General features: G+C 37.9%; 1 protein-coding gene across 4 annotated transcripts in view; it reads right to left on the bottom strand.

Annotated features, from left to right (window-relative positions):
* Positions 1 to 5,460: 5,460 nt before the first annotated feature.
* Positions 5,461 to 27,962, bottom strand: part of LOC106070797 (cholinesterase 1-like) — a 55,679-nt gene continuing 33,177 nt past the window's right edge. For all 4 annotated transcript variants that reach the window (XM_056036385.1, XM_056036386.1, XM_056036383.1 and 1 more), the window contains 8 exons: positions 25,039 to 25,209; positions 24,591 to 24,675; positions 23,234 to 23,407; positions 18,758 to 18,982; positions 15,953 to 16,215; positions 10,179 to 10,436; positions 9,507 to 9,667; positions 5,461 to 5,961 (listed from right to left, as the gene is read on the bottom strand). In XM_056036385.1, the coding sequence (XP_055892360.1) occupies positions 5,828 to 5,961; positions 9,507 to 9,667; positions 10,179 to 10,436; positions 15,953 to 16,215; positions 18,758 to 18,982; positions 23,234 to 23,407; positions 24,591 to 24,675; positions 25,039 to 25,209 (1,471 nt within the window). In that variant the 3' untranslated portion in view covers positions 5,461 to 5,827. The remainder of the gene's footprint in view (positions 5,962 to 9,506; positions 9,668 to 10,178; positions 10,437 to 15,952; positions 16,216 to 18,757; positions 18,983 to 23,233; positions 23,408 to 24,590; positions 24,676 to 25,038; positions 25,210 to 27,962) is intronic.

Here is a 27,962-nt window from a genome sequence, read left to right as displayed (position 1 = left end):
GTGTGAGACGTCATAGCTACGCCAACCCTCTGCAACTCACTGGACATATCCTGTCAACTACGCTGCCCACGGCAGATCAGCTCTGCCCGCAGTAACATTGTGCCCACGGTATCCGGCCACCCGCCATACTGTGCCCACTACAGATACTAGAACTTGGGACTGAGAGTCCACAAGAACTATATCGCCGGCGTCCCTCTATCCGCTAGAGCGCCACCTCCAGCTGCAGAACCTCAAGCCAGGACACAGCCAGCTGCGACATCAACAGGACAACCAGCTAAGTCAGAGGACAAAGTGACATACTCTCTTATTAGGTGCAAGAGTGATGATTAAACGTAGAATACACTAGAGATAGATGCAAACCCTCCCCCTTTTTATTATTATATGTATATTTATGTAAATAAATATCCTTTATTTTAACTTTTGTATCTATCTTTCATTGCTTTGTCTCGTTGCGTGTCTGCTCCCGATTCATACGCTGATAAGTGGGGGTGTGATTGCTATCAAAAATAATCATCCCCTAGACATAAAACGTGCCAAACACACGTCACATTTCCCCACCTGTCACATTTTGGCGAGCCCGTCCGGGATTTAACCCATTAGTACAGCAGGCACGAACAAGCAGCAATAACTAAATTCCTATCAATATTTTGCTAAAAATATTTATAAGTATCATCACTTCGCATTATCAAGAGTGTCACTTCTGTCATATTTTATTTATTACTATTATTGCATTTCATGTGTAATATTTTCTTGCAGGAACTTTGTGATTAACTTAGGCAGACACCACATTCCTTTTGCACTCTTCCCTATAACTTCTAAGTAATTGCTTTCAGCAGCTCCTTCCTCGTCTCCACCTCTTACTCTATATTCTGCTTCATCCCCCTCATTACCCACCCCTCATCACTATGGCCAGTGGCACATTCTCCAAAGAGCACTCTGACTTAATGCAGAAAATAGCCGAATTCAAAGAAATAGCGGCCACCCTATTTAATGATAAAGCAGAACGAACAAAATATGTGAGGGAACGTTTTGAGGCCTTTAGAAGAGAAGCTGAGGAAAAAGAAAGGGAAGAAAGAGAAGCGAAGTCTAAGCAAAGAATGATAGAAGAGGAAGAGGAAGAAAGGAGACTAGACAGGGAACATGAGTTAAAGATGAATGCGATTAAGCAGGAAATACTAGAAATTAGACAGCGCTATAGACCGCAGAGTTTGGAGCTGAACAGCACATCCGCAAGACAAGACCAGGAAGCAGAGGAGAGTGGAATCATGACTCATGTCGAAACAGAGCACACCGCCCCATCAGAGACAGAAGTTGCTTCTAAGGATGAAACTTTCATGCCTGATACTCCTCCTCTCAACAATCCCACATTGTCTACCCAGCCTAACCCTCCAGCTCAGTCTAATAGTTCTGTAAACGGCGACGTCCCAATCCAGCCCATGCCCTCAAGCAAACCCCAACCTAAAAAGGCACCAATCCAACGACCAGCCAAGCACGAAAACTGTAGTCGCCCAGCATTTAAGCCTAGTCATAACCAGAACAACCAAGCCCACCGTGACTGTAACAACAGCACTCGTGGCAACAAACCTAACCAAGCCTACCATGACTGCAACAACAGTATGCGTAGCCGCAAATCTAATCGCAACCGCCAAAAGCAGCAGGCCCCACAGACCATTTCAGTAATGACCTCGGTCCTCAAACCCTCTGTGACTAATCAGCAAACACAGACTGATAGAACAGCGGGCGACCCATACGTCATATCAACTCTGACTGTGGCCCCTGAAAACACTGCTTCTGGTCCTACGAAAACGGAAGTCCTACCGGCACTTCCTCACCCTGTCTCATCTTCCCCCGGGATAGAAACCATTCTGGTTAACGGGCGGTACGTCCGGTCCCTATTTGACACAGGCTGTGCGGTAAGCTCAGTTATCTGCAAAGCACTGGTTGATCCGGCTGATCTCACAGATAGAACTGTGACGATTCAGTCCCTTGACCGTGAGATTCCTCCAAAGATTCTTCCTATTGCTAGGGTGCACGTGGAGTGCAGATACGTACATGGCACCATTGACGCCGCCGTCATGGACACGCCAGTGTACGACTTCATTCTAGGCTCCAAATATGTCCCTCTTGGAGTAGTCAACAAGCCATACTTCTCTCTGCCCGTCGGTAGATCGACGAAGCAGAAACGTGGTAGCAACCAGCAGGTTGGAAGCCCTGGTCGCCACACTCACCCACCCGGTCCCGACTCATCAGCGAAGCTCAAACCACTCTGCCCTGGCACTGACTCTGCTAGGAAGTCACGAGTTAAGTCGTTTACCCGCGCTCGTGAGGGTCTACTTGACCCAGGCTACTCAGCCAAAATCATGCAACATTCCTCTGACATTGACAGTGTCAGAATGCCCCGAGGTAAGATGAACCCTTGCTCTCGTGGACTCACTCCTCTTCATGGCTCCTCGGCCACCATTCCGAATCAACCTCCCCCTGGCATTGATAGTGTCGGGAAGTCACGAGGTAAGCCGAACCCTCGCGCTCGTGAAAACTCTTCTCAACATAGCTCCTCAGCCACCATTCAATATCAACCTTCCCCTGGCATTAACCGTGTCAGGAAGCCACGATGTAAGCCGGATCATCGCACTCGTGGGGACGTTCTCAGGCAGAACTCCACATTCTTTATCAGGCCACTCTTCCCTGACATTGATCGTGTCAGACGATACCGAGGTAAGCTGACTACTTACTCTCGTGAAGAAGCGCCTCACAGCGGCTTCGGAGGTAAGCCCCAACGAGCACACGTGCCTCGGGCACCCCGCCTAAGCCCCAATCACCCTCCCCAATCCGCCCCAGGAAGGAAATATAACTCATCCAATCGCCCAATCTACTCTCCCCAGCAGCCCCACATGTTTCACCCAGGTGACTACATAATCAGGGACGGAAAGTAGACCACGGACAGACTTGGACAGACTCTCCTCCTGGCATGGCTACCCCTTTATTCTTCCAGATTTTTTTTTCTAATGCTGTGATAACAACTGATCTTAAAGTTAGAGTGACATCAGTCTGCTCGCACTTTATGGATCTTTCTGCGATAGATCCATCTTGGCGGCGGCGTATGTGACAAGTCAAAAACTCGCTGTCAGAGTCACTCAAATTTATCACAACATTAATTATTATTTTTCACTATTTATTTATTTTATTTTGATTATTTGTCCATCCTACCCCTAAATCATTCACCCGCCACACCTTTTCCTCTCCAGGCTAGACTTAGTTGACCACCTTGGAGATAGCTAAGGCGCGTCCTTTCATTTATTTGCCCTTGACCGGGGCAAAGATAGACACGTTCTCTTTAGTCTTATCCGCGGATGTCCGCCGCGATTGACACCCCCCCCCCTTGGGTGGAATGTAGGTCACTCTTCCCCCCCCCACGTCTCTCTTTGATCTAAGAGATTACACGGGTCAATACACCGCGTGGTACTCCAAGGTGTGACTCTTGTCGGACTTCACCCACGTGTAAGCTAATTCTTAGCCTAGGACATTTCCTGTGTCCCACATTTCCCAGGCATATATAAAGTAAATTAAACAAAGTCAGACCCTCTCTTTCTCATTCGAGCTGAGCTATCGAGTCTGGACTATATCACTTATTCTTTCTCCTAGAGGAATACCTGGTGGTAAGCCGAACTTAATCACAAGTTCCATCTTAATTACTCTGTGCATATTTCCATTGGATTTTATCATGTGTACTTTGCTTAGTTCATTTATATTTAATTAGTGCATTGTGTATTTCTCACTGGCGTAAGTAGAAAACATAAACGTGTGCTATGTATATATTTTAGTATTGCATTAATCTATTAATGCTACGTTGCTCAATTGATCATTGATGCAACCATGTATATATTTGTACACCTTATTTTATTTCCTTTATCTCGGTTGATCGCCTTGATAATTTTACTAGCGCACTAATACTGCGTCTAGAAAAGAGATACGAGTTATCTCCCCTGTAGTGAATTATCTCCCCTTTACTCATTTTACTCTAATTAGAGTTGCGCCGCTTGAACGGACACCCTTTCCATTCAAGCGCGCCCCATTGTTCTCGACCCACGGTCATATGTAAACAAATCGTCTGGGTCGCTGACCACCGCCCATTCCCCCCCCCTCTCTTTTTCTATCCACCTGTGTTGTTTATTTGAGATTATTATTTCCCCTTCTATGTACATTTTTATATTATTACTTTCCCTCTTATGTACATTTTTATATTGCTACTATCAGCCATCTAGTTTTCCAAATCCCATTTTTCATCATCTCCCCTGTATGCTCTAAAGCAATTTTACCAATCTGACGAATGCACCTCAGTCGAGGGCATTGATAAGATGTATGAGAGACATGTCCTAACTTGTCTTTATTTATCCGCAGCCTCCCTCAGGTGTCTGCCTATTTGTTTGATATCAAGAATCACCTACTATCTTTGTGCTTAGTGCTATTCAGCACTGCACTAGCTCACTGACCTGCCTATTTATCGGATCACTTACCTACCTATTTGCCTTCCTGGCCTATCTATGTGCTTAGTGCTAATCAGCGCTGCACTTGCCTAGTTGCTATCAAGAATCACCTATTGCCTAGTTACTGGATCCATTTACCTGCAGTTGTGCTTGGTGCTATTCAGCGCCGCATTTGCCTACTGAGATCTACTCAACTCTACTACTTGGCGCTATCGGCATTGCCCGCCTATTCGACAGTCCACCTGTCAAGCTATTAGGTGCGACGTCCCTATAGACCAGATCTGTGTGAGACGTCATAGCTACGCCAACCCTCTGCAACTCACTGGACATATCCTGTCAACTACGCTGCCCACGGCAGATCAGCTCTGCCCGCAGTAACATTGTGCCCACGGTATCCGGCCACCCGCCATACTGTGCCCACTACAGATACTAGAACTTGGGACTGAGACTCCACAAGAACTATATCGCCGGCGTCCCTCTATCCGCTAGAGCGCCACCTCCAGCTGCAGAACCTCAAGCCAGGACACAGCCAGCTGCGACATCAACAGGACAACCAGCTAAGTCAGAGGACAAAGTGACATACTCTCTTATTAGGTGCAAGAGTGATGATTAAACGTAGAATACACTAGAGATAGATGCAAACCCTCCCCCTTTTTATTATTATATGTATATTTATGTAAATAAATATCCTTTATTTTAACTTTTGTATCTATCTTTCATTGCTTTGTCTCGTTGCGTGTCTGCTCCCGATTCATACGCTGATAAGTGGGGGTGTGATTGCTATCAAAAATAATCATCCCCTAGACATAAAACGTGCCAAACACACGTCACATTTCCCCACCTGTCACACGTGGTACAAAATACTCTACAGAAGGTACTTGCTGTTCTCTAGGAGTCAATGACTTCTATCTTATGTTCACATTTCCTGGATCAGCGAAAACACTTTTAAAACGTTAGAAATTATGAGCCGAAAATGAAAAAAAAAAAAAAAGAAAGATCATAAATCTAAAATAAAGAGTTTCTTTTGAATAGCACTAAACAGCAACACGCAAACACTTGTTTATGAATGAGTTTGATAGGATTGAGAGATTTAGAATGGAAATCGATTGATAAATGGGTGGAAGCCGGACATTTTTACACTTTACAACAATGCTAGCCGGATGGAGGATAATCTTCAAAAAGATTAGAACTGTCTTCCTGTTAACTGTTAACCCTAGTTACCCTTCCATACATAGCATAACAAATGAGATGAATATGTGACATACCAATAAAAGAAACATTTCAGACATACCAGTAACTATCACGAAGCTATAACTTTAACATGTGTTCTCATTCATACATTTTTAGACACATACAGACAAAAATAATAATACGAGAAGACAAGGAGCAAGTCTGGCAGCTGTGTAACTGGCGTTGGATCGAACACATCCTTTTGTATCTGTATTACCAGGTGGCGCTATCGTCCCTGTGTTGACATCTGTGGGGGTTAAAGTAGTGAGAGCAACAAATATTACCTTGTTAATCACAATCACAGTTTAAAGTTTGCACACGCGTTATAAAAGTTGCTCTAAATATAAAAATTACCGGTAATGCCGAAACAAACTATTTTTCTCTCATCAAGGGGGTGGCACTAGTGTGATTTTATATACATTTGCTTATTTATTGATTATCAGCTTTTTAATTTTTTTAAAACTACGTCATTTCTAAATTAAGTGCTTTCTTTCTCGACATCTGTTTACTTTCTCTCGACATCAGTTTACTTTCTCTCGACATCAGTTTACTTTCTCTCGACATCAGTTTACTTTCTCTCGACATCAGTTTACTTTCTCTCGACATCAGTTTACTTTCTCTCGACATCAGTTTACTTTCTCTCGACATCAGTTTACTTTCTCTCGACATCAGTTTACTTTCTCTCGACATCAGTTTACTTTCTCTCGACATCAGTTTACTTTCTCTCGACATCAGTTTACTTTCTCTCGACATCAGTTTACTTTCTCTCGACATCAGTTTACTTTCTCTCGACATCAGTTTACTTTCTCTCGACATCAGTTTACTTTCTCTCGACATCAGTTTACTTTCTCTCGACATCAGTTCACTTTCTCTCGACATCAGCAGTTCACTTTCTCTCGACATCAGCAGTTCACTTTCTCTCGACATCAGCTCACTTTCTCTCGACATCAGTTCACTTTCTCTCGACATCAGCAGTTCACTTTCTCTCGACATCAGTTTACTTTCTCTCGACATCAGTTTACTTTCTCTCGACATCAGTTTACTTTCTCTCGACATCAGTTCACTTTCTCTCGACATCAGCAGTTCACTTTCTCTCGACATCAGCAGTTCACTTTCTCTCGACATCAGCAGTTCACTTTCTCTCGACATCAGTTCACTTTCTCTCGACATCAGCAGTTCACTTTCTCTCGACATCAGTTCACTTTCTCTCGACATCAGTTTACTTTCTCTCGACATCAGTTTACTTTCTCTCGACATCAGTTTACTTTCTCTCGACATCAGTTTACTTTCTCTCGACATCAGTTTACTTTCTCTCGACATCAGTTCACTTTCTCTCGACATCAGTTCACTTTCTCTCGACATCAGTTTACTTTCTCTCGACATCAGTTTACTTTCTCTCGACATCAGTTTACTTTCTCTCGACATCAGTTCACTTTCTCTCGACATCAGTTCACTTTCTCTCGACATCAGTTCACTTTCTCTCGACATCAGTTCACTTTCTCTCGACATCAGTTTACTTTCTCTCGACATCAGTTTACTTTCTCTCGACATCAGTTTACTTTCTCTCGACATCAGTTTACTTTCTCTCGACATCAGTTTACTTTCTCTCGACATCAGTTCACTTTCTCTCGACATCAGTTCACTTTCTCTCGACATCAGTTCACTTTCTCTCGACATCAGCAGTTCACTTTCTCTCGACATCAGCAGTTCACTTTCTCTCGACATCAGCAGTTCACTTTCTCTCGACATCAGCAGTTCATTTTCTCTAGAGATCTGTTCACTTTCTCTCGACATCTGTTCACTTTCTCTCGACATCTGTTCACTTTCTCTCGACATCTGTTCACTTTCTCTCGACATCTGTTCACTTTCTCTCGACATCTGTTCACTTTCTCTCGACATCTGTTCACTTTCTCTCGACATCTGTTTACTTTCTCTCGACATCAGTTTACTTTCTCTCGACATCAGTTTACTTTCTCTCGACATCAGTTTACTTTCTCTCGACATCAGTTTACTTTCTCTCGACATCAGTTCACTTTCTCTCGACATCAGTTCACTTTCTCTCGACATCAGTTCACTTTCACTCGACATCAGTTCACTTTCTCTCGACATCAGTTCACTTTCTCTCGACATCAGCAGTTCACTTTCTCTCGACATCTTTTCACTTTCTCTCGACATCAGTTCACTTTCTCTCGACATCAGTTCACTTTCTCTCGACATCTGTTCCCTTTCTCTCGACATCTGTTCACTTTCTCTCGACATCTGTTCATTTTCTCTCGACATCTGTTCACTTTCTCTCGACATCTGTTCACTTTCTCTCGACATCTGTTCACTTTCTCTCGACATCTGTTTACTTTCTCTCGACATCAGTTCACTTTCTCTCGACATCTGTTCACTTTCTCTCGACATCTGTTTACTTTCTCTCGACATCTGTTCACTTTCTCTCGACATCTGTTCACGTTCTCTCGACATCTGTTCAATTTCTCTCGACATCAATTTACTTTTTCTCGACATCAATTTACTTTCTCTCGACATCAATTTACTTTCTCTCGACATCAATTTACTTTCTCTCGACATCAATTTACTTATTCTCGACATCTGCTCACTTTCTCTCGACATCTGCTCACTTTCTCTCGACATCTGTTCACTTTCTCTCGACATCTGCTCACTTTCTCTCGACATCTGTTCACTTTCTCTCGACATCTGCTCACTTTCTCTCGACAACTGCTCATTTTCTCTCGGTATCTGTTCACTTTCTCTCGACATCTGTTTACTTTCTCTCGACATCTGTTTACTTTCTCTCGACATCAATTGACTTTCTCTCGACATATGTTCACATTCTCTCGACATCTGTTCACTTTCTCTCGACATCAGTTCACTTTCTCTCGACATCAGTTCACTTTCTCTTGACATTCAGCCCTATGTTTTATTCTTCTCCGAATGATCAAACCGTGTAGTAAGCAAGCGACCTTAGGATTTCATTATTCAGGTTACCAAAATGACTCTCCTTCACTTTTACTAACTTCTTTCGTTTTTTCTTCTATTCGAGCCAACAGAGTTGGCCTATTAGTTTATGTTATATCCATCGATAGTAGGCCTATTAGTTTATGTTATATCCATCGATAGTAGGCCTATTAGTTTATGTTATATCCATCGATAGTAGGCCTATTAGTTTATGTTATATCCATCGATAGTAGGCCTACTAGTTTATGTTATATCCATCGATAGTAGGCCTATTAGTTTATGTTATATCCATCGATAGTAGGCCTATTAGTTTATGTTATATCCATCGATAGTAGGCCTATTAGTTTATGTTATATCCAACGATAGTAGGCCTATTAGTTTGTTATATCCATCGATAGTAGGCCTAATAGTTTATGTTATATCCATCGATAGTTGGCCTATTAGTTTATGTTATATCCATCGATAGTTGGCCTATTAGTTTATGTTATATGCATCGATAGTAGGCCTATTAGTTTATGTTATATCCATCGATAGTAGGCCTATTAGTTTATGTTATATCCATCGATAGTAGGCCTATTAGTTTATGTTATATCAATCGATAGTAGGCCTAGTAGTTTATGTTATATCCATCGACAGTAGGCCTATTAGTTTATGTTATATCCATCGATAGTAGGCCTAGTAGTTTATGTTATATCCATCGATAGTAGGCCTATTAGTTTATGTTATATCCATCGATAGTATGTTTATCAACAAACTTAAAGTTTATGTCTAGCTAGAAGTTTTGTTGATAAATATTAACTGCTGTTTGTTACATTGGTTAAACCAGCCTACCTAATGGAGTCAGTATTGGTACTTGTTTAGTCCAAAAGTCACATGACCTCTGCCTCAGTCCCACTTTGACACTTGTGGAGTTCTCTGTAATCTCTAGGTACGAAACGTTTGGGAAACTGTATTGGGGCCACACCACTTTGACCTCAGGGTAGTTGGGGTTACTTTCAAGATCAATTGAAAAGAAATTAAAAAAAGAGTTGCACAAAGAAGAAGTCAAGTTAAAAAAAATAACTAAGTACCATGCATAAGGAATAATCTAAAGTATTGAAATAATTATCGTATCTTTAAAACATAGGACCATTAACGAATTGCTGAAGAGGAACATTGACCAGAGAAGTTTGTTCAATGGCTGGGCGTCTGGAAATAAGATCAACACCTCAGCCTTTAAACAAAGCCTACAATGGATTCTGTCAAGTCTCAAATGATTTGATATAGGCCTAAGGTTCAGGCGAAATACGAGGGGCGTCCAGATGTTTAGTCTATTTGAGCTAAGAAAAATATCAAAGGTTGGGTTGCTATTCTCATGTACTAGATGGGTGACCGCTTTTAGGGTTGATACCTCAAGAATGCCGACAGATCGTCATGAGTGAAATTAGTGACTGTTTACTGGGATGCATTTGCCTTCATTGTCCTACTTTCCTCCCTAAACCCAAAAGCTATAATTCTAGCTACCTCGTTCTGGCGAAGTTGGCAACTCGTTTCATCACCTCTTCACTGAGACTCAGCTCGGACGCCCGATAAATTGAGCTGTTCTTGAAGGGGACGCCAAAGAAGAATCCCAGCTCGTAGCCGTGCGGTACCCCAAACCACTCCGGCCAATCAAGAATACTCTCTCGATGTTCGTATGAGTACATGTACACCTCGCCTCCAACGTACAATGTGTACAGCTGAGCAAACGTCACGACAGAACATTTGAATAAAGTGTCGCTGCTGTAATAGAGAATCAAAAAGCAAAACAAATTAAATGCAGACATTAAATGTCGTGGAGAGAAAGAAAAAATGATAAGGTGTGTGAGAGAGAGAGAGAGAGAGAAAGAGAGAGAAAGAGAGAGAAGAGAGTGTGAAAATAGTCGAATTATTAATATCGTCTGGTTTAAAAATGATTGAAGTTTTTTTTTTATACACTTTTAAATTCTAAAAATGTTTACAATTACTCAGGCATCTTTTCTCGTATAAAAACTAGTGCTACGTTGTTCTTAAATAAGTTAATGCGAAGTCACTTGGGAATGAAATAAGCCTATGGGTTTGAAATTGTGTGTAACGTAATTTGTAATTATGACTAACCAACTTGAGCCACCTATGAGTTTGGGTGTAATACATACTCCTTTTGTAATCTTATTTTTTTTGGGGTGAAATACATAGGCCTACTCCTTTTGTAATCTTAATTATTTTTTTTCGTTTAATGTATGTAATTGTTAAAGTGTTCAGAAAATTAAAGAAGACATTTCATCATTGAAAAAAAAAAATCTATAATAAAGATGGTTAGCCAACTGAAATGATTTTGGCAGAAATAGACCTCATTTGAAGATTTATGTGTGTGTGTGTGTGTGCCCGACGAGTTCATGCTGGTTATGAATTGCCTTTAAGATAAGAGATTACAACTTAAAAGAAATATTTTTTGTTTTGTCTTATATTATTAACTTAATTGTGAGCAACTCACAGATATTATTAAGTCTGAGGAGCAATTCTTTTTTAAACTAATGACCAGCTATATATATATTTTTTAATAAACATAATATCGAAAAGCCCGGTACTGTACAGCTATATATAACTCAAGAACGTAGAAAGTTATTTTCCAATTTAGATATCAAACAAAATGATTTATTACCAATAGTTACTGACTAATAGATAATTTTTGAATTGATTCATGTCTTGTTAAGTACATTAAATGATATTTTAAATTTTAACTTCAAACGAGAAAGGGTGGGTGATATTCAACCAAGATATCTGAATATTTGAAATTAAAGTTTTTTTCACTCACAAATAAGGTCAAAAAAACGTATTGTTATGACTTTGCCATGCGCACCACCGTCCAGGCTAGTGCAGAGATGCGCACTTCTAGTAACCAGACTAGAACAGGATGTTGACATTCAGAGACTAACGATTTCCGCCCAAGGAGAGAGCCAATATGGAGATGCTGTACTCAAGGCAGATGCCCCTTTGTGTTTGTCATGTCTCTATGTAAATAAACGTCTATGTCCTCGTTGAGTTGCCTCACTTAAGTTATTACAGTATCTAAATGTGGTCTGGCTGATTTATTTCAGTTCATGGTAAAATGCCAATTCAAGTGAGGCCAGATTGTTGATATTTAAGACTGTTTCACAGAAGAATCCAATAGGTTATAAATATGAACATATTTTGTACAGAAATACAGTGGGCTGTGGTGTTCTCTTGTTAACACGTTCAGCACCAAGTTCATATAACATATATAAATATAGACTTTCGCGTCACTTCCTCAAACAATCGCGTCATCAGTTTCTGTGCCATCATGTTCTTTTCTTAATAAACTGTTCGTCATCAATTTTTGTCCAATAAATGATTTTTAGCGGCCCCCGTAAGGGGAAAAGCAGCTATTAGGCTTTTGCAAAATGTCCGTCTGTCCGTCTGTCACACTCGGATCTCGAAAACTAGAAGAGAAATTAAAAATATTATTTCACCATGCGATGCGGCTTGAAGTCTAGGTACAATGACTACTTTTGGTTTTCTAAAAGCAAACCGTTTAATTATGCAAGCGTATAATTATGCAAGCGATTTTTTTTTCATAAAAATACAAAAATTCTAAAACAATGCATAAATATTGGGAGATAGTGTTACAATATATTAAAAAAAATATATTTTTTGTGTGTATTTTCAGTATCAATAAATCAGATATATTTATAAAATGTACAAGAAATGTTCACAATGTTCATAAATATTAGTTATAGATGTTTTTTTCTGGTCAACTAGCTGCTAAAATTAAAAGAAAACATTTATGTTTGTTTATAAAAACTAAGAAAGCACATTGTATGTAAATATTACGCACATTTTTTAAAATGGACTTTTTATGCAGCGACTTTCGTGCAGTAGCGTGACAAGCAGCGGAAGACATGGTACTAATCAGTTCCCTCAAAATTTTTAAAATAATCAGATTTTATTTATTTTTTGTTTAGTGCCCCATCAGAATAAAAGACGCTTATTTTTGTGCTTTTTGTCTGTCGGTCAGTCCGTCCATCACGTTTAGATAAAAAACAACAACTCTAAAAGTTATTGAAAATCTGATTTAACCTTTAATGTTCTTTACGAAACATTTCAATAGTTTTAAATATCTATAATATATTGTTCCGGATGTTTTTTTGAAAAACAAATCAATACCAACGAATGTTTGTTTGCTTTTCTAACTTGAATTACTTTTAATTTCCATGCTTAACCGTTGCAAAAACACATGATCAATAATATGTTGTTCCGGTTTTTTAAAAGTAAATAGCATATAAAGGCTAAATGAAAATCTCTATACTGACTTATATTTCATTAACTATAAAGTTGTTCCGGATATTGTTTTATAAAAAATAAATTATGTCAAATATGATTATTTGAGAACGCATAATTGACTAAAATTACACTCATATTCTTAGACAATATGTCCCTATAGTTTAATTATCGATATCAAATTGTTCCGTATTTTTATCTTAAAAGAAATGTATATCAATGACTTTATTTTTTTAAAAATATCGACAATAGGCTGTTCAGGATTTTAAAATAAAGTAATTTACTAGAAACGATTCTTGAAAGTAACATTTTAAACTTATTTTACATCTAATTTTCTTGCTGAAATATAACAAAAGTTTTTAAACCGGTAAAATTGTTCCGGATTTTGTTTTGAAAAAGAAATCGACCTACATTACTTTAATTTTCTTACAAATCGTCGCCAAAAATTTCCGAATTTTATATGAAAAATTTACTAATGCCAAAAAAAACCCTGTTTGAAATCCCTCTTCTAATAAATAAAACAAATAATCTTCTCATTTACGAAAATAGGTTGTACCGGATTTTTTACTAAAAATATTTATGTAAAATCTCACTTCTTTCTTACACTACATTTAATTTTCTAGCTAAAACGTCACAAAATCTTATTATCGTTAATATTATGTTCCAATTTTTAAGGAAAACGAAAACAACTTCCTAACACCAAAGTATGGCACGAAAATCTCTCCACAAGGCTATGGTAATCTAATTTTCATACGAGAATCCAAAATTTTAATAAACGGTATTAGATTTATCTGGAATCCTCTTATTCTCTCACTATATATACAAACATCTGGAACAATTTATTATACATACTTACCTAAAACTATTGCGATGTTTCGGAAGGAAAATTAAGGTTAATCAATAACTTTTAGTGTTTTTTTTATATTAACATGACAGACTGACAGACAAAACGCACAAAAAATGCGGCTTTAATCCTCTTTAAATGAATTCTATTAGAACTCTGTGCACCAATGTCTATGAACCCTCGTTAAATCTCTCGTGTTAATAAAGAATTTTTTTGGTACTAGCCTATTTTGACGTAATAGAATTTTTTTTCCTTTGACGTCATATGAAGAATTCTTTAAATGTAATGCTAAAGCTAAAAAAAACAACAACAACTCGGTGCACCAATGTCTCTGAACCCTCGATAACTTGCTCGTATTGATGAAGACATTTTTAGTCTAACTAGGCCTTGTGACGTAGTAGATTTATTTTCTTTGATGTTATATGAAATGAATTCTTCAAATGAAACGCTAAAACAACTCGGTATAGTAATGTTTATTAACCCACGTTATCAGACTCGTATTTAAAAAAGACATAATAGCTAGATTTAGATCTAATCTAGATTTTTAAAACTAGATCTAGATTTTTTACTTTAGATCTAGATTTTTTTACAGTATATCTAGATTTTTAAAACTAGATCTACATTTATATTCTAATTAAAATCATTGTAGATTCTAGATCTAGAATTTCTAGGTCTAGTTTAGAAGGGCCTATACTATTTTAAAGTTTAATGTTGCATTCAGCCTATTGATAGATTATCTAGGCTTTTTTTTGTGTGCATAAATCTAATCTAAATTACATCTAAATGATTCCAAATTTATATTTTAGATCTAGATCTAGTAGATATAGATCTTAAGAGTGCTAAATCAGAAGTTTAGTTTAGGTAGATTTACATCCTCAATCTAGTTCCATTTAAATGAAAATGCCAATAGCTCTGTTGGTAACTGTGCTGAGACATCGAAGTACATAAGTACGATATGTGTTCTTTTCTTTTGTTTTTTTTCAATTACAAATCAATGCGGAAAGATTATCTAAAATCGCTCGTCTGACATATTGTACATATCCGGTGGATGTCATGCCGTAATGTGTAATATCTTATCTTATATAATACAGACGTTACTTCAAAAAAGAAGATGATTACGTCCTACGCGTCATACATTCAGTCATGCATATTAACCAATGACCTAAATTCTGCCAAGTCACTGGTTTTCCTGGCTAGCTCAGGCAACCCATTTCATGCTTTAATAGCACTAGAGAGAAGGAGCATTTGTACAAATTTGTCCTAGTATATGGAACGAGGAATATGCCTTTATCTTTGTGTCTTTCTGAGTATTTTATTAAATTTTGTTTTTGGATTTGAAGATTTTTTGAAAATCAGCGTTTTTTGTATCATTGCTACTTTACTTTTGAGTCTTCTATCCCGAAAGTTTTCTAAATTTAGTGATTTTACTAAAGTTGCTGCTCTAGTCAAATGTGAATGTTCGTTTGTTATGAATCTCACTGCTCTATTTTGTGTCTGTTCCAGTTTCTTAATATTTTCTTGAGTTGAGGGGTCCCAAACATAGGATGCATATTCTATTATTGGACTAATGCTTTGTTTGTTTTTTTGATAGTTTCATCAATATGGGGATATATATCTCTTTATCAATAATAGGCTATTATTTTGTAATCAGTTTGTTCTTAAGTTAACAGCAATGCCTAGTCGAGCGGTTAGTGTGCTGAACTGATTAACTCGACCTTCACGGTCCATACCCTTCTCGCTGCCATTTGCCGTCGTCCAGCGGGAGGTTTGGACAAGGAAGTTAATTATCTTTAACTTTGAAGCAACATCAAAAACATGTAAAACAGAAAAAAAAAATTACAACGGCAAAGGAATCTTTGAAAAATTATTACTTTTGACAATCAAAATAAAATCCCGTCTTGAATATTCCTTGCGAATAGGCGGATCTGACAGGGATCCGACGCGGGCCGCCTCTGAGTTTGTTATCACACAAACTCTTTTTGTAATCTTGTTATGTTTCGGAATTATGTTTTTAAAATGCCACGTACAAAAGAACACTTTCAAGTAACAAAATATGAATATCTAGTTAATAAAACTTTTGTCTTCAAGCATAAACACCAAACTAGTTCTATTTCTTTAAGAACAGAAGACACCTTACCTCAGATTCTCTAACGACTCGAGATAGCTTGTTGGCTTCTCCCAAGGCGGGAGAGTATCATAATATTCATTTGCAACAATATCTCGGACTATGGTCTTTGTATAGTTTTCTCCAAAAGGCGCCAAGACTTGACTCACAGTGGACAGGTAATTTGTAGGACCTATGTAGATACTGGAAACGTTAAATATATCCGGGAGGCCATAGGTCAACCAATAGCTTCCTTCGTTTTTAACAACGCCCATAATAAGTTTCGTTTTCTTGACCTGAAACCAAAAAAAGGCATTAATTGTTAGTGCCACTAGTTTCTGGCTGCACTGGCCGATACGGGGGAGGAAGGGGGAGGCAGATACGATCGCCCCCACCCCTCCCTCGACAGATATAATTTTTTTTTGGGGGGGGGGGCGAGCGTATTTTAGTGGAGAAATTACATAATTTATGCAAAGAAATACATAGGATATAAAACTAACACCAGGGATGTATTACATTCTTATATCAAGTCTCCCCCCACCTCTAATATAAAAGTAAAAGTACCATTCCATATTTGGGAAGCCACATATTATTTAAGTACATTCTATTGCTATTTGTATTACATTCTTATTATTGACTACATTCTATTTAGTGTATTACTGCGCTGTTTCTGGAGCAAAACACAAAAAGGGGGGGGGGTGACGCCCATAAAGTACCGTGCACCGGGGGCCATAACAATAACTAAAACTGCGAGCGTATACCTGTGCTGCGCTACGGTTGAAATGAGCTGCACTGGTGTAGAAACATTTTTATATAAATGCGTGGGGAATAGGAAGGGGCGTTGAGGTTCTGACAAGATTAAGATTACATTGTTGTATCGCAGTGATGCAATGCAGTGCAAATGGCAAAACAGCCCATTAGCTGATTAAAAATAAAAATAAAAAAACTTAAAAACATTCTTTTGCAGATAAATAAACTTATTAACATGTCAGGCACCCTCCATCCTTAGGGGATCAACAACCAACACACTTCTATTTAAAATGAGATGAGGACACCCTTTTCCCATTTATCTTTGTCAGACCTCATCGAACCTTCCAATTTCCCAAGCGCAGCTCATTTCTTTTCTGCCTCTATAAACAACAATATTAAACATATAAATTAACTATGAGTCTATTTGTGTTAATTGTTTGTCTTTTTTGTTTGTTTGTTTATAGCTGATGAAGGCCCCATGGCCCAAACAACCATTGTTTTTTACTTGGTCCGGGAGGGTTACCTATATGTATGTTTACTTTAATTCCCCACAGCAGCAGTCAATTATTTTTTTTTTTTGAGTCTCTCAACTAACACATTTTTGGCACTAAGATATTCAGCGGAACAGCCAGCATTACAATAACATCGCATAATTTTTGGCATCCTCCAATAGAAAGCACTCATTCACTACCACGAACTTTTTGGCCGCCCCACTTTTTTTTTCATTCCTGAAATGAAAGGCCAGTAAAGCAGTGTTTGAAACAAAGAGTAGCCAACCCATCTTTGAATCACTCTTTGCATCCTCGCACTACACATATTATTTTTACACGTAATTTATAGAAATACGGAAAAAATATTTAATCGAAGTTATTCTCTTCTCGCAGAACAGTTTGAAGAAGAAACATCACTATTCACAACTATTTACATATTTCTTTTAAAATTTAGTCAGTCATAGATCTAGATTTAGAGACGCACCTTATTTAGAATAATCTCCATAAACCCCCCTTCCCCTAAAAAAATAATCATAAGCTCTTATATGCAATGTGTCAATTTTACAATTTTTAGGATTTTAAATTTTCGATTTAGAATAGAGGCCTACTTGTAGATCACGCTATTCATTATAAAACTAGACATTTAAATGTCGGCTTCAAAAAACATATTGGGTTGAAATTGTGAATAAAAAAATCGTTTTTAGAAAAGTTAACCGCTGCGATTTTAATAGTAAAAATGTCTGTTGTTCTAGCTTCGAGTTAACTAATAAGTTAAATTTTCGAATTTTATGCTCCACTGCAATTGGGAGACTTTATGCTTTATGGCCTATAGGAGATATCATACTTGTAACATCTTCTTGTAGTTCACTTGTACGTTTATAAATGAAGTATTGCAGTGTATGCATACTTATTAATATATTTTTTTTTTACAAATCCTCCTATTAGCTTGCAAATTCTTCCTGGGTTCAAATGGGCAGAACCTGGACATTGGACAGGAAGTGTGGTTATAACAATCTTTTAAAAAATAGAAATTTAAGTTTATTTATAGCTTGGGAAAAAAACTACCAAATCGAAAACTCTGGTTTGACCGTTGTAGTTTTTCCAAATATAATAATCTTGGTTAAATTTAAGTATTTAGCACTGCTTAGTTGAAATTCTCGAACTCGACTCAAATGTTTCTTTGTATTCAGTAAAAAGCTGGATAAATGACTAGACGTGAGTCTACATGAACATTGTGGGCATCGTCTTATGGAGAAATCATTAGCTGGACTACAGAAGAACTCGATTATGTAGAGCTCACAGGTAAGACTTCTTGCAATCTTGAAGAATTACACGTCATAAATTATGCAAGCGATGGAGTACGTGTTAGTTATAAAGGAGAATTGATCTTCTTTAAATGTTTTTTTTTTGTTACTTGTTTATTGGTCAAACACAATTCTTAACTAATTATATCTGACACATGATTTTATTACTAGTCTGTCTATTTACTTATATACCCCTGCAACGCTAGTCACCCTGGAAGCTGATTAAATCTAGACAGCCAAGGACAACCATGTAGAACACATTGTGGATAAAAAGTTAAACATCTATACTATACCTGGCCATCGCGTAAAAGATCTTTTGGATGTTGCAAAAGAAAATATCCGTCCACAACCGCAGCTAAAGGTGGGTCAAAGTAGGTTCTGAATAGTTTTAAAATTCCTTGAGTCAGCCGTTCGGACGTAATATCTCGAAGGCAGTTGACTAAAGTTGTCAGGTTCTTGGACGAACAGCCGAGGTCAGAGGCAAGAGACTGCGTTCTGTTCAATGCGTCTTCCCTAGTCTGACCAGGACACACAAATAAACAATAAAGTCAAAATACATTTCTCATTTTTCTCGTAATTTTTTGGAAGCTAAGTGGACATTGGAGTAATTCTTCCAAAATTGACGGAATAGGTCTTTTTTTTTTCTCTCGAACAAATTATTTTATAAAACTATTCTTTAAATTTGTACTTTCCTGTCAGTAATCAAGAGATAACAGAGCAGAAATTTCCTTTGACATTTATTCGTGTTTTCACACAATGCTATATTAATTTCATGTTATAGTTTTCAAAAAAGATATAGGTATGTGACCACTGGCGGATCCAGGGGGGGGGGGGCGGTAGGGGCGAACGCCCCCCCCCACTCGGCCGAACCCCCGGGGGGGACGAATTATAGTATAGAATTCACACAATTTGTATGCGAATTTATTACTTATGTTAATAATATATACTAATTATTTATATTTCAACCTATTTTTAGATTAGTATTCTAGTATTTTGGCCGATTTGGTAGGGTCGGGAGGGGGCGATGGCATCAATCCGCCCCCCCCCCCCACCATAAACTTTCGAGTGGGGGTGGGGCGGTCCTATTTATTTGTAGAAATCACAGCTCGCTAACAGAATCAATTATTATTATTATTATCTATATGATTAAAACTTGTTATTGGTATTTTAACCGGTCTTTATATAATTTCGTTCACCTGTTGGCCGATTGGAAGGGGAAGAGCGAATACCTCCACCGCCCTTCCCATCTAAACCCTTTGAGTGGGGGGGGCGGTCGTACTTTTATGGAGAAATCAAAGTATGTGAACAAAATTAGTCGAATTTCTATATAATATAAACAGGTGGAAGTGCGATACATGCAATCCCTTTCCCCCCATCGGACAAATCAATACTTTTTCTTTTTGTATTATAGTAAGAAATTACAAAATTTAAAAAAATCTGTCACTAATATAATTTATATATGCTATAAAGTAAATTCTTATATCGAGTCGCCCAACCCCTATTCTTTAATGCAAAATGCAATCAATAGCAGAAATTATAAAAAGGAGCGAGAATTAATAGTTTTCATTTTACCGCCCTTGCCCTTTCCAGACTGAGTGTGTGTAATTTGACATTAATTTATCATAACTATTTTAAGAAAATCTTTGCTTTGGCAAAGTTATAATTCAAACGAAATTTTTCAATATAACAGTCACGGTTGAGATGAGTTCAAAAGCCAGATAATCTTTTCCAACTTTTACTCTATCTCATATTTTTCTAGTTAAATAAATTTAAGACTATAACTCACAATGTATGCTAGAATTTTATTGAATATTATTAATCGAATATTTTTTTTTTCGGCGGCGATCCTCATAACCTGAATCTAAATATGTGGGGTATCCAATCTTTTCAAAGAACAAATCGGTTTTATTTGCAATGTATTAAGGGACTATAAATTCATATTAGAATATTTTTCTCATTATTCAAAAGGCACTTTTTAATAGAATGAATAATGAGCTGTAGGGCACGAGAATGCGTTACTGCAGTGAAGAATGCCAGAAAACGCTTTTAGCGTCGAGACTTCGCCCCGAACCTCACTGATGAATAATAAGCTGTAGATGTCAGGAGAATGCGTTTCTACAGTGAGAAATGCAAGAAAACGCTTTTGGCGTCGGGGCTTCGCCCCGAACCCCACTGATAAATAATGAGATGTAGATGTCAGAAGAATGCGTTTCTGCAGAGAAAAATGCAAGAAAACGCTTTTGGGCGTCAGGGCTGCGCCCCGAACCCCACTGAAGAAGCTTACAGCGCTCTCCCAGACCCCCAAGCTTGCAAGAGAAAGACTTTTTTTTTTTTGTTTTTTTCGCCGAAGATTGAGAAACAGTCTTATTTTATTCTCATATATCGAATATATATATATATATATGCTGTACGCACGTTTATGCATAGGGTTAGGGTTTACTGGTCGTTAGGGTTAGGGTTTGGAAAAAAATCACCCCCCCCCACTCCAAAGTTCTGGATCCGCCAGTGTATGTGACTAAGCCTTGCTATAGGAAACAAATACCACGATATAGGTATGTGACTAAACCTTGGTATAGGAAATAAAAACCAAGAAATAGATATGTGACTAAACCTTGGTATAGGAAACAAATACCACGATATAGGTATGTGACTAAACCTTGGTATAGGAAACAAATACCACGATATAGGTATGTGACTAAACCTTGGTATAGGAAATAAATACCAAGATATTGATATGTGACTAAACCTTGGTATAGGAAACAAATACCACTATATAGGTATGTGACTAAACCTTGGTATAGGAAACAAATACCAAGATATAGGTATGTGACTAAACCTTGGTATAGGAAACAAATACCACGATATAGGTATGTGACTAAACCTTGGTATAGGAAACAAATACCAAGATATAGGTATGTGACTAAACCTTGGTATAGGAAACAAATACCACGATATAGGTATGTGACTAAACCTTGGTATAGGAAACAAATACCACGATATAGGTATGTGACTAAACCTTGGTATAGGAAACAAATACTAAGATATAGGTATGTGACTAAGCCTTGGTATAGGAAACATAAACGAAGATATAGGTATGTGACTAAACCTTGGTATAGGTCAGGAAACAAAAATAAAGGTCTAGGGAACAACAAAGAAAGAAGAAAGAAAACTAGATAGATGTAACAACCAACGAGATTTAAGGAACACACACACACACACATACACAGACAAGTAGATAAATATTTAGATGTAAAAATAAAAAAATTAATATACGATACAACAACCTAGATATTAGGTAGAAACAAATAAAAGTTAAAAAACAAAAGAGGCGAAAGAAAAACAAAAGTAAAGGAGAAAGAAATAAGAAAACAAGAGACAAAGACAAGAAAAATAAAGTGAAAGAGAAAAGGGAGAAATAGAGAGAGAGAAAAGGAGAAAGACAGAGAGAGGGGGGAAAAGAGATAGGAGAGGGAGAGAGAGAGGGAATGAGGGAGAGAGAGGGAGAGAGAGAAGGAAGGAGAGAGGGAGAGAGACATGAGCTGTAGGGCACGAGAATGCGTTACTGCAGTGAAGAATGCCAGAAAACGCTTTTAGCGTCGAGACTTCGCCCCGAACCTCACTGATGAATAATAAGCTGTAGATGTCAGGAGAATGCGTTTCTACAGTGAGAAATGCAAGAAAACGCTTTTGCGTGAGTGAGAAGAAGAGTGAGAAGAAGAGAAACAGGGAGAGGGAGAGCGAGAGGGAGGAGGAGAAAAACAGTTAGAGAGAGAAAGGGAGAGATAGATAGGAGAGAGATAAAGAGAGGTAGAGAGAAAAAGAGATGGAGCGAGTGAGGGAGAGAGAGAGGGAGGAAGGAAGAGAGGGAGAGAGACGAAGGGAGAGATGGAGAGAGAGGGAGGGAGGGAGAGAGGAAAAGAGAGAGAGAGGGAGGGATAAAGAGGGGGGAGAGAGACGAAGGGGGAGAGGGAGGGAGAGAAAAAAAAGAGAAAGAGAGGGAGGGAGAGAGAGAGTGAGGGAGAGCTGCGAAGGGACAGAGGGAGAGGGAGAGAGAAAAATAGTTTTAAAAAATGGTTCAAGAAATAATTAGAGGTCAAAGAATGAAATCAAGAGACAGATGAGAGATGGAGGGAGAGAGGGAGAGAGAGAAAAAAACAGGGAGAGAGAGAAAGGGAGAGAGAAGGTGGAGAGAGGGGGAGGGAGAGAGAAAAAGAGAAAGAGAGAGAGAGAGGAAGGGAGAGGGAGGGAGAGAGAGAGGGAGAGAGAAAAAGAAAAAGAGAGAGCGGGAGGGAGGGAGAGAGAGAGGGAGAGAGAAAAAGAAAAAGAGAGAGCGGGAGGGAGAGAGAAAAAGAAAAAGAGAGAGAGGGATGGAGAGAGAAAAGAGAAAGAGATTGAGGGAGGGAGAGAGAAAAAGAGAAAGAGTGAGAGAGAAAAAGAGAAAGGGAGAGAGAGAGGGAGGGAGAGAGAAAAAGAGAACGAGAGAGAGAGGGGGGAGAGAGAAAAAGAGAAAGAGAGAGAGAGAGGAAGGGAGAGGGATGGAGAGAAAGAGAGAGAGGGGGAGGGAGAGAGAGGGAGGGAGAGAGAAAAAGAGAAATAGAGAGAGAGGGAGGGTGAGAGGGAGGGAAGGAGAGAGAGAGGGAGGGAGAGAGAGACGAAGGGAGAGAGGCGAAGGGAGAGAGGAAAATAGTTAAAAAAAATGGTTCCAGAAATAACCCGAGAAGTCCAAGAATGAAATCAAGCGCGCTTCTAAGAGTTGATTATAGCATCACCTTGATTCCCCAGTCTACTATCGGAGAGCCACTCATCATAATAGCATTATTAAACAGATTCCGGGATAGATTGGACATCAGATGAAAGCCAACGCTGACTGCCCCTGCGCTCTCTCCAAACAACGTTATAGTGTTGGGATCTCCACCCATGTTCAAGACGTTCTCTTTGATCCACTGTGAAATAAATAAAAATAATGACATACAATTATAGTGTTTGTGCTTTATAACTCTTAATCCAATGTCGCTGACCGATGTCTACTTTTTTGCATTTGTCTATAAATCCACCAAATGATTTGTTAAAGTGTCATTTATCTAGAGGCTGGCTGAGTGGTAGGCCGAGAGCAATCGGTAGTGTAGGCCTCAACACTGACCTGCGACATCGCAACTTGTGGGCAGTTTAGACCAAAAGCTCGTTGCCACGTCACAGGTTTGACGCGGCTACCCTCGTTAACTGTTAGCCATAGAAACAGATGACCTTCACAAATAGATCGCATGGTCTGAAAGGGGTACTTTTACTAAAAAGTACTAAGATTTTTCTGCATAAAAATTAAATAATATTACCTATGTTTTACTTTGCGCTTTAATCTCCCAGAGACCGGCACTATAAGTAATTACTACTATCTGTCTATTGTTGACCATATAAGCCGAAAAGAACTATTATCTGTCGATTATCTGTCTATTGTTGAGTGGTAAAGCGCTTGGCTTCTGAACCTTGGTGAAGAGATTTTGAACTTTGATATTTTTGGGCTCCCCTGAGTCCAGCCAACGTATCTGACTTTTAGAAAAAAAAAGATTCTTATGTTTTCAGGTAAAAGAAATAATTGTGCAAAATTTCTGCTTGTCCCGATATAGGATGTGGAAAAAAAAAGTGTACAAACCTTTTTACCAGACAGACAGAAAGACAGAGTTGATATAAACTTTGTAAAAACGTATTTCAAGTACGTTGTGTGCCTCGATATGATTTCATTCTCGCCTTCAACGTCTTTAAAACATGTTCATTGTGCAATGATATATTATAAATATTCGAAACATTTCATTTTCTATGCAAGATCGTATAAACCATTTAAAAAACATTTATTTACCGGTACTATAATTACGATATCTAGTTTAGTTTAGGATTTAGATATCATCATAGTAAAAGACGACACCTTTTAATGTTCACTGTCAGTCTGTTAATGTTAATCCTGATATGAAATGAATACATTCATATAAATTATAAATATTGTAAAAGCTACTTCAAAGAACGTTGACATATAACATTCTTTGTAAAAACGTGCATCATAAACCAGTAGAGGCCAGAAAGCACGGCGCGAATCATAGTTTGGGAATCACTGCTCTAAACAATGAACTCACTAACCTGTAAAGCCATGACTTGATCCAGAAGACCAACATTTCCAGGACACTCAGCGTCTCCGGTATAGAGAAAGCCAAGCGCACCAACCCTGTCAGTAGTACAGGACATAAAGTAAACGTTGGTGACTGAATGACAGCTAGTAGTCCATGTTCCTTACATGACTGGATACAACTATATATGCATGGTCTTTATACAAAGGGTTAAGGTAAGCCTAACTAAAAATTATGTTAAGACTATAATAATAATAAGGCTTGTCATAGGCCCAAAGATTAATACAAATTATACCATTTAGAGTTCATAGCTCATCGACATTTCCCACATTATGAAGTGGTGAGTTTGTTCTATTCGTAAATTAAACAATAAAATCATATTTGTTATACTAAAACAACAATCAAAGGGCGATGCTTGCAAAACGACTCGATCTAAAGGGCAACTTGGCAAGTGCTACAACCTGTAATTGAACGAGACAACAATGACATTGTTTTTCTTGGCCAGTACGCTTCCGTCGTAGACATCCAACGCAGAAGATCCACTGAAGAAACCACCGCCGTAGATCCAGACCAAAATTGGCTTGACGCCTGTTGTATTTGGCAACCAGACGTTCAGGTATAAGCAGTCTTCACTATGGAGGAGATGAAATGGACGTCAGCTAATAATAAACCAGATTAGAGAAAGGAGAGAAGGGAAATACCATTAAGCAAAGAGAATAATTTCGTTTTATATAGGTCTGCTTCTAGATTATTCTAGATCCTCTGGGTAATCAAAACGTTACTCATTAATTTTTAGCGGCCCCCGAAAGGGGAAAAGAGGCTATTAGTTTTGTGTGGAATGTCTGACTGTCCGTCCGTCCGTCCCGTTTAGATCTCGTAAACTAGCAAAAATAGTGAAAATCCGAAATCATAATATTTTACACCATTCAAAGTTCTGATGCAACGACTACTTTTTTCTTTTCTGAAAGCGAAAAAAAATTAAAAAAATTTTCAATCACGTATGCAAGAAGTTTTATCATAAAAATACACCACTTTTACAACTATTCACTATTAATAGTAACAAACACTGAAGGCTCTTTAATAGGGGAGATGACAATTTACCATATTTTTAACACATTTATGTAAATGGTTTTAGATTTTCTGTCAATTTTATTTTTACATTTGTATTGCTATGTTACGTCAGTTCTGTCCTACTAATGACTACATTTATACACAAAAGAATGTTTTCTATTTAAAAAAAAGAAACAAGGTTACAAAGACAGTTTGTGTGGAAACATGAACTCAAAATCAGCCGCTGGGGCACCACACAAGATCTATCAACCTTCTAACTCCATTCATCATTGTCATTTGTCTTTGATAGAATTTCATTCTGATGTTCTTTCTTAAAATATTACAACCTGCCTTTTTACCTGCCTGAGTGGACCACTTCGGGGGCAGATTTTGAGTCTGTCTTTGTAACCTTGTTTTGTTTTTATAATGTACTTCACAATTAAGATTTATCCGAATAAAAAAAACCCTAAGACATTAGAAATATCTAATTCAAATCTAACAAAAGCACTATCTTTCGCCTCTTCCTTAGGTTTAATTAGGCCATTGACATAGAAAATAATAGAAATATATAGAACTGATTTTATTATTTCATATTATTATGCAATCTACAGTAAAAAATAAATACCATTGGCATAAAGTTTTGGGGAATCTGATCAAAAGTAAAATTGCAATCTTCAGTTTTAAAAATCTCGATCTAAATGTAACTCATTTTTTTCTTAATAATCTCGATGATTTGCCTTCGTACATTTTAAATCAAGAGCCTTAAATTTGTTGCACGCAATCTGTCTTTGTTTTGGCTTTCCTTGGAAGTCTCACCATGCAACAATACTGATGGTCTGACATGATATGGCCGACGTTTCGAAAATGTTTCCGATTGTCAGGAAAATATCAAATCCAAATCTGACAACAATGACCAACGTGTACGATCCCTAAGCGACAGGCGCTTGTTAGCACTTTGGGACGCTTCCGATATAAGCCGCGAGCTCCATAGGCAGATGTGTAGGACCAGGCCGTCTGTCAACGTTAGGTTAAATCGTGTAACGTTGTATTGCGTGTAATGTTGTAATGCGTGTAATGTTGTAATGCGTGTAATGTTGTAATGCGTGTAATGTTGTAATGCGTGTAATGTTGTAATGTGTGTAACGTTGGAGAATGCTGTATTACTATTACACATTGGACTGGTCACTACCAATGTGTCGCGATTGCGAAAACTGCTGGGTTCGTGCTTCCTGGAGTCACACTTGACACGTGACAGACACAGACATTACAGATTGACTCAAGTTCTCTTTGGAAGACAAATATAATATTTATTTAATGACAATAATAACAATACTGCACCCAGGGCCGCCGCTACCTATTGTGTAATGTGTGCACAAATCATTATTCCAAGGTTACTTTAACAAAAATAATTATTAAATAGAAAAAAAAGTAACTTAAATATTTTAAAATCTAATTACTCCATTATTCTTAGAAAATATAAATAATATTCGTACATGAGAGATTATTTTGGAAACTAGAACAAATAAAATAGAGCAGCGTTCGGCTTTTTCCATAAGCGCCTACTCATTTCTAGCCTTGAAATTTCTCTGGTTGTTTGTCATATTTGTTTTAAGTCGAATAGCCCGCTCTGTAAGTAGATCTATTACCGGTAATTAAAAGGTAAATTTTAAAAACATTTTCACTGAAGGGGGAGGGTATCTAGTTCCTCTGATATGGAGGGGGGAGGGCGCAACGTCCTGAAAAAAGAGGTGTTAAGGAGTGTTTGGTGAGAAGAGAAGAGTGACGATGATGAAATTAACGTACCTAGTGTAAATGTGAGACGATCTTAAGACATGAAAGAGTAAAGACTTTATTTTGGTTGTAAGCTAGATTTTGTTTAAATATCAGTTTATTTCATTACTTTTAGATCTATATCTCAAGTTAAATCTGTGAATAATAAAACAGTTCTATTAAGTCTTTGTTCACAAAGAAGTTTATTCAAGTTATTTAAAGTTTATTTATGAAAAAATATATAACGCCTTCATCAGTTCAGCTGTACTAGTTATTCGGATGGGGGAGGGGCGGCAAAAGAATGTTTAGACCTCTTGCCGATTTGAGCGGAAACCTGTCGCATCTTACATTCTACCTCCAGCCACCAGTAAGACCTTTTAAAAGCGCTTAAAAATGATGTAGACACTGACACAATTTCCGAAAACAACAACAACATCGTTTTAGTAAAGTTTCATGACGTCACTTTGAATCTTTACAAAGTGTTAAATTAATAGAAATGAAAAATCAAACCTAAAAGTTGGGACTAAAAAAACTCACGGACCTCACTGTGGAAGCCTACATCGCT

This window comes from Biomphalaria glabrata, chromosome 7 (assembly GCF_947242115.1).
Source record: "Biomphalaria glabrata chromosome 7, xgBioGlab47.1, whole genome shotgun sequence".
Lineage (NCBI taxonomy): Eukaryota > Metazoa > Mollusca > Gastropoda > Planorbidae > Biomphalaria > Biomphalaria glabrata.
The sequence above is the reverse complement of the archived record's forward strand: the minus strand, read 5'-3'. Positions and strand labels throughout refer to the sequence as shown.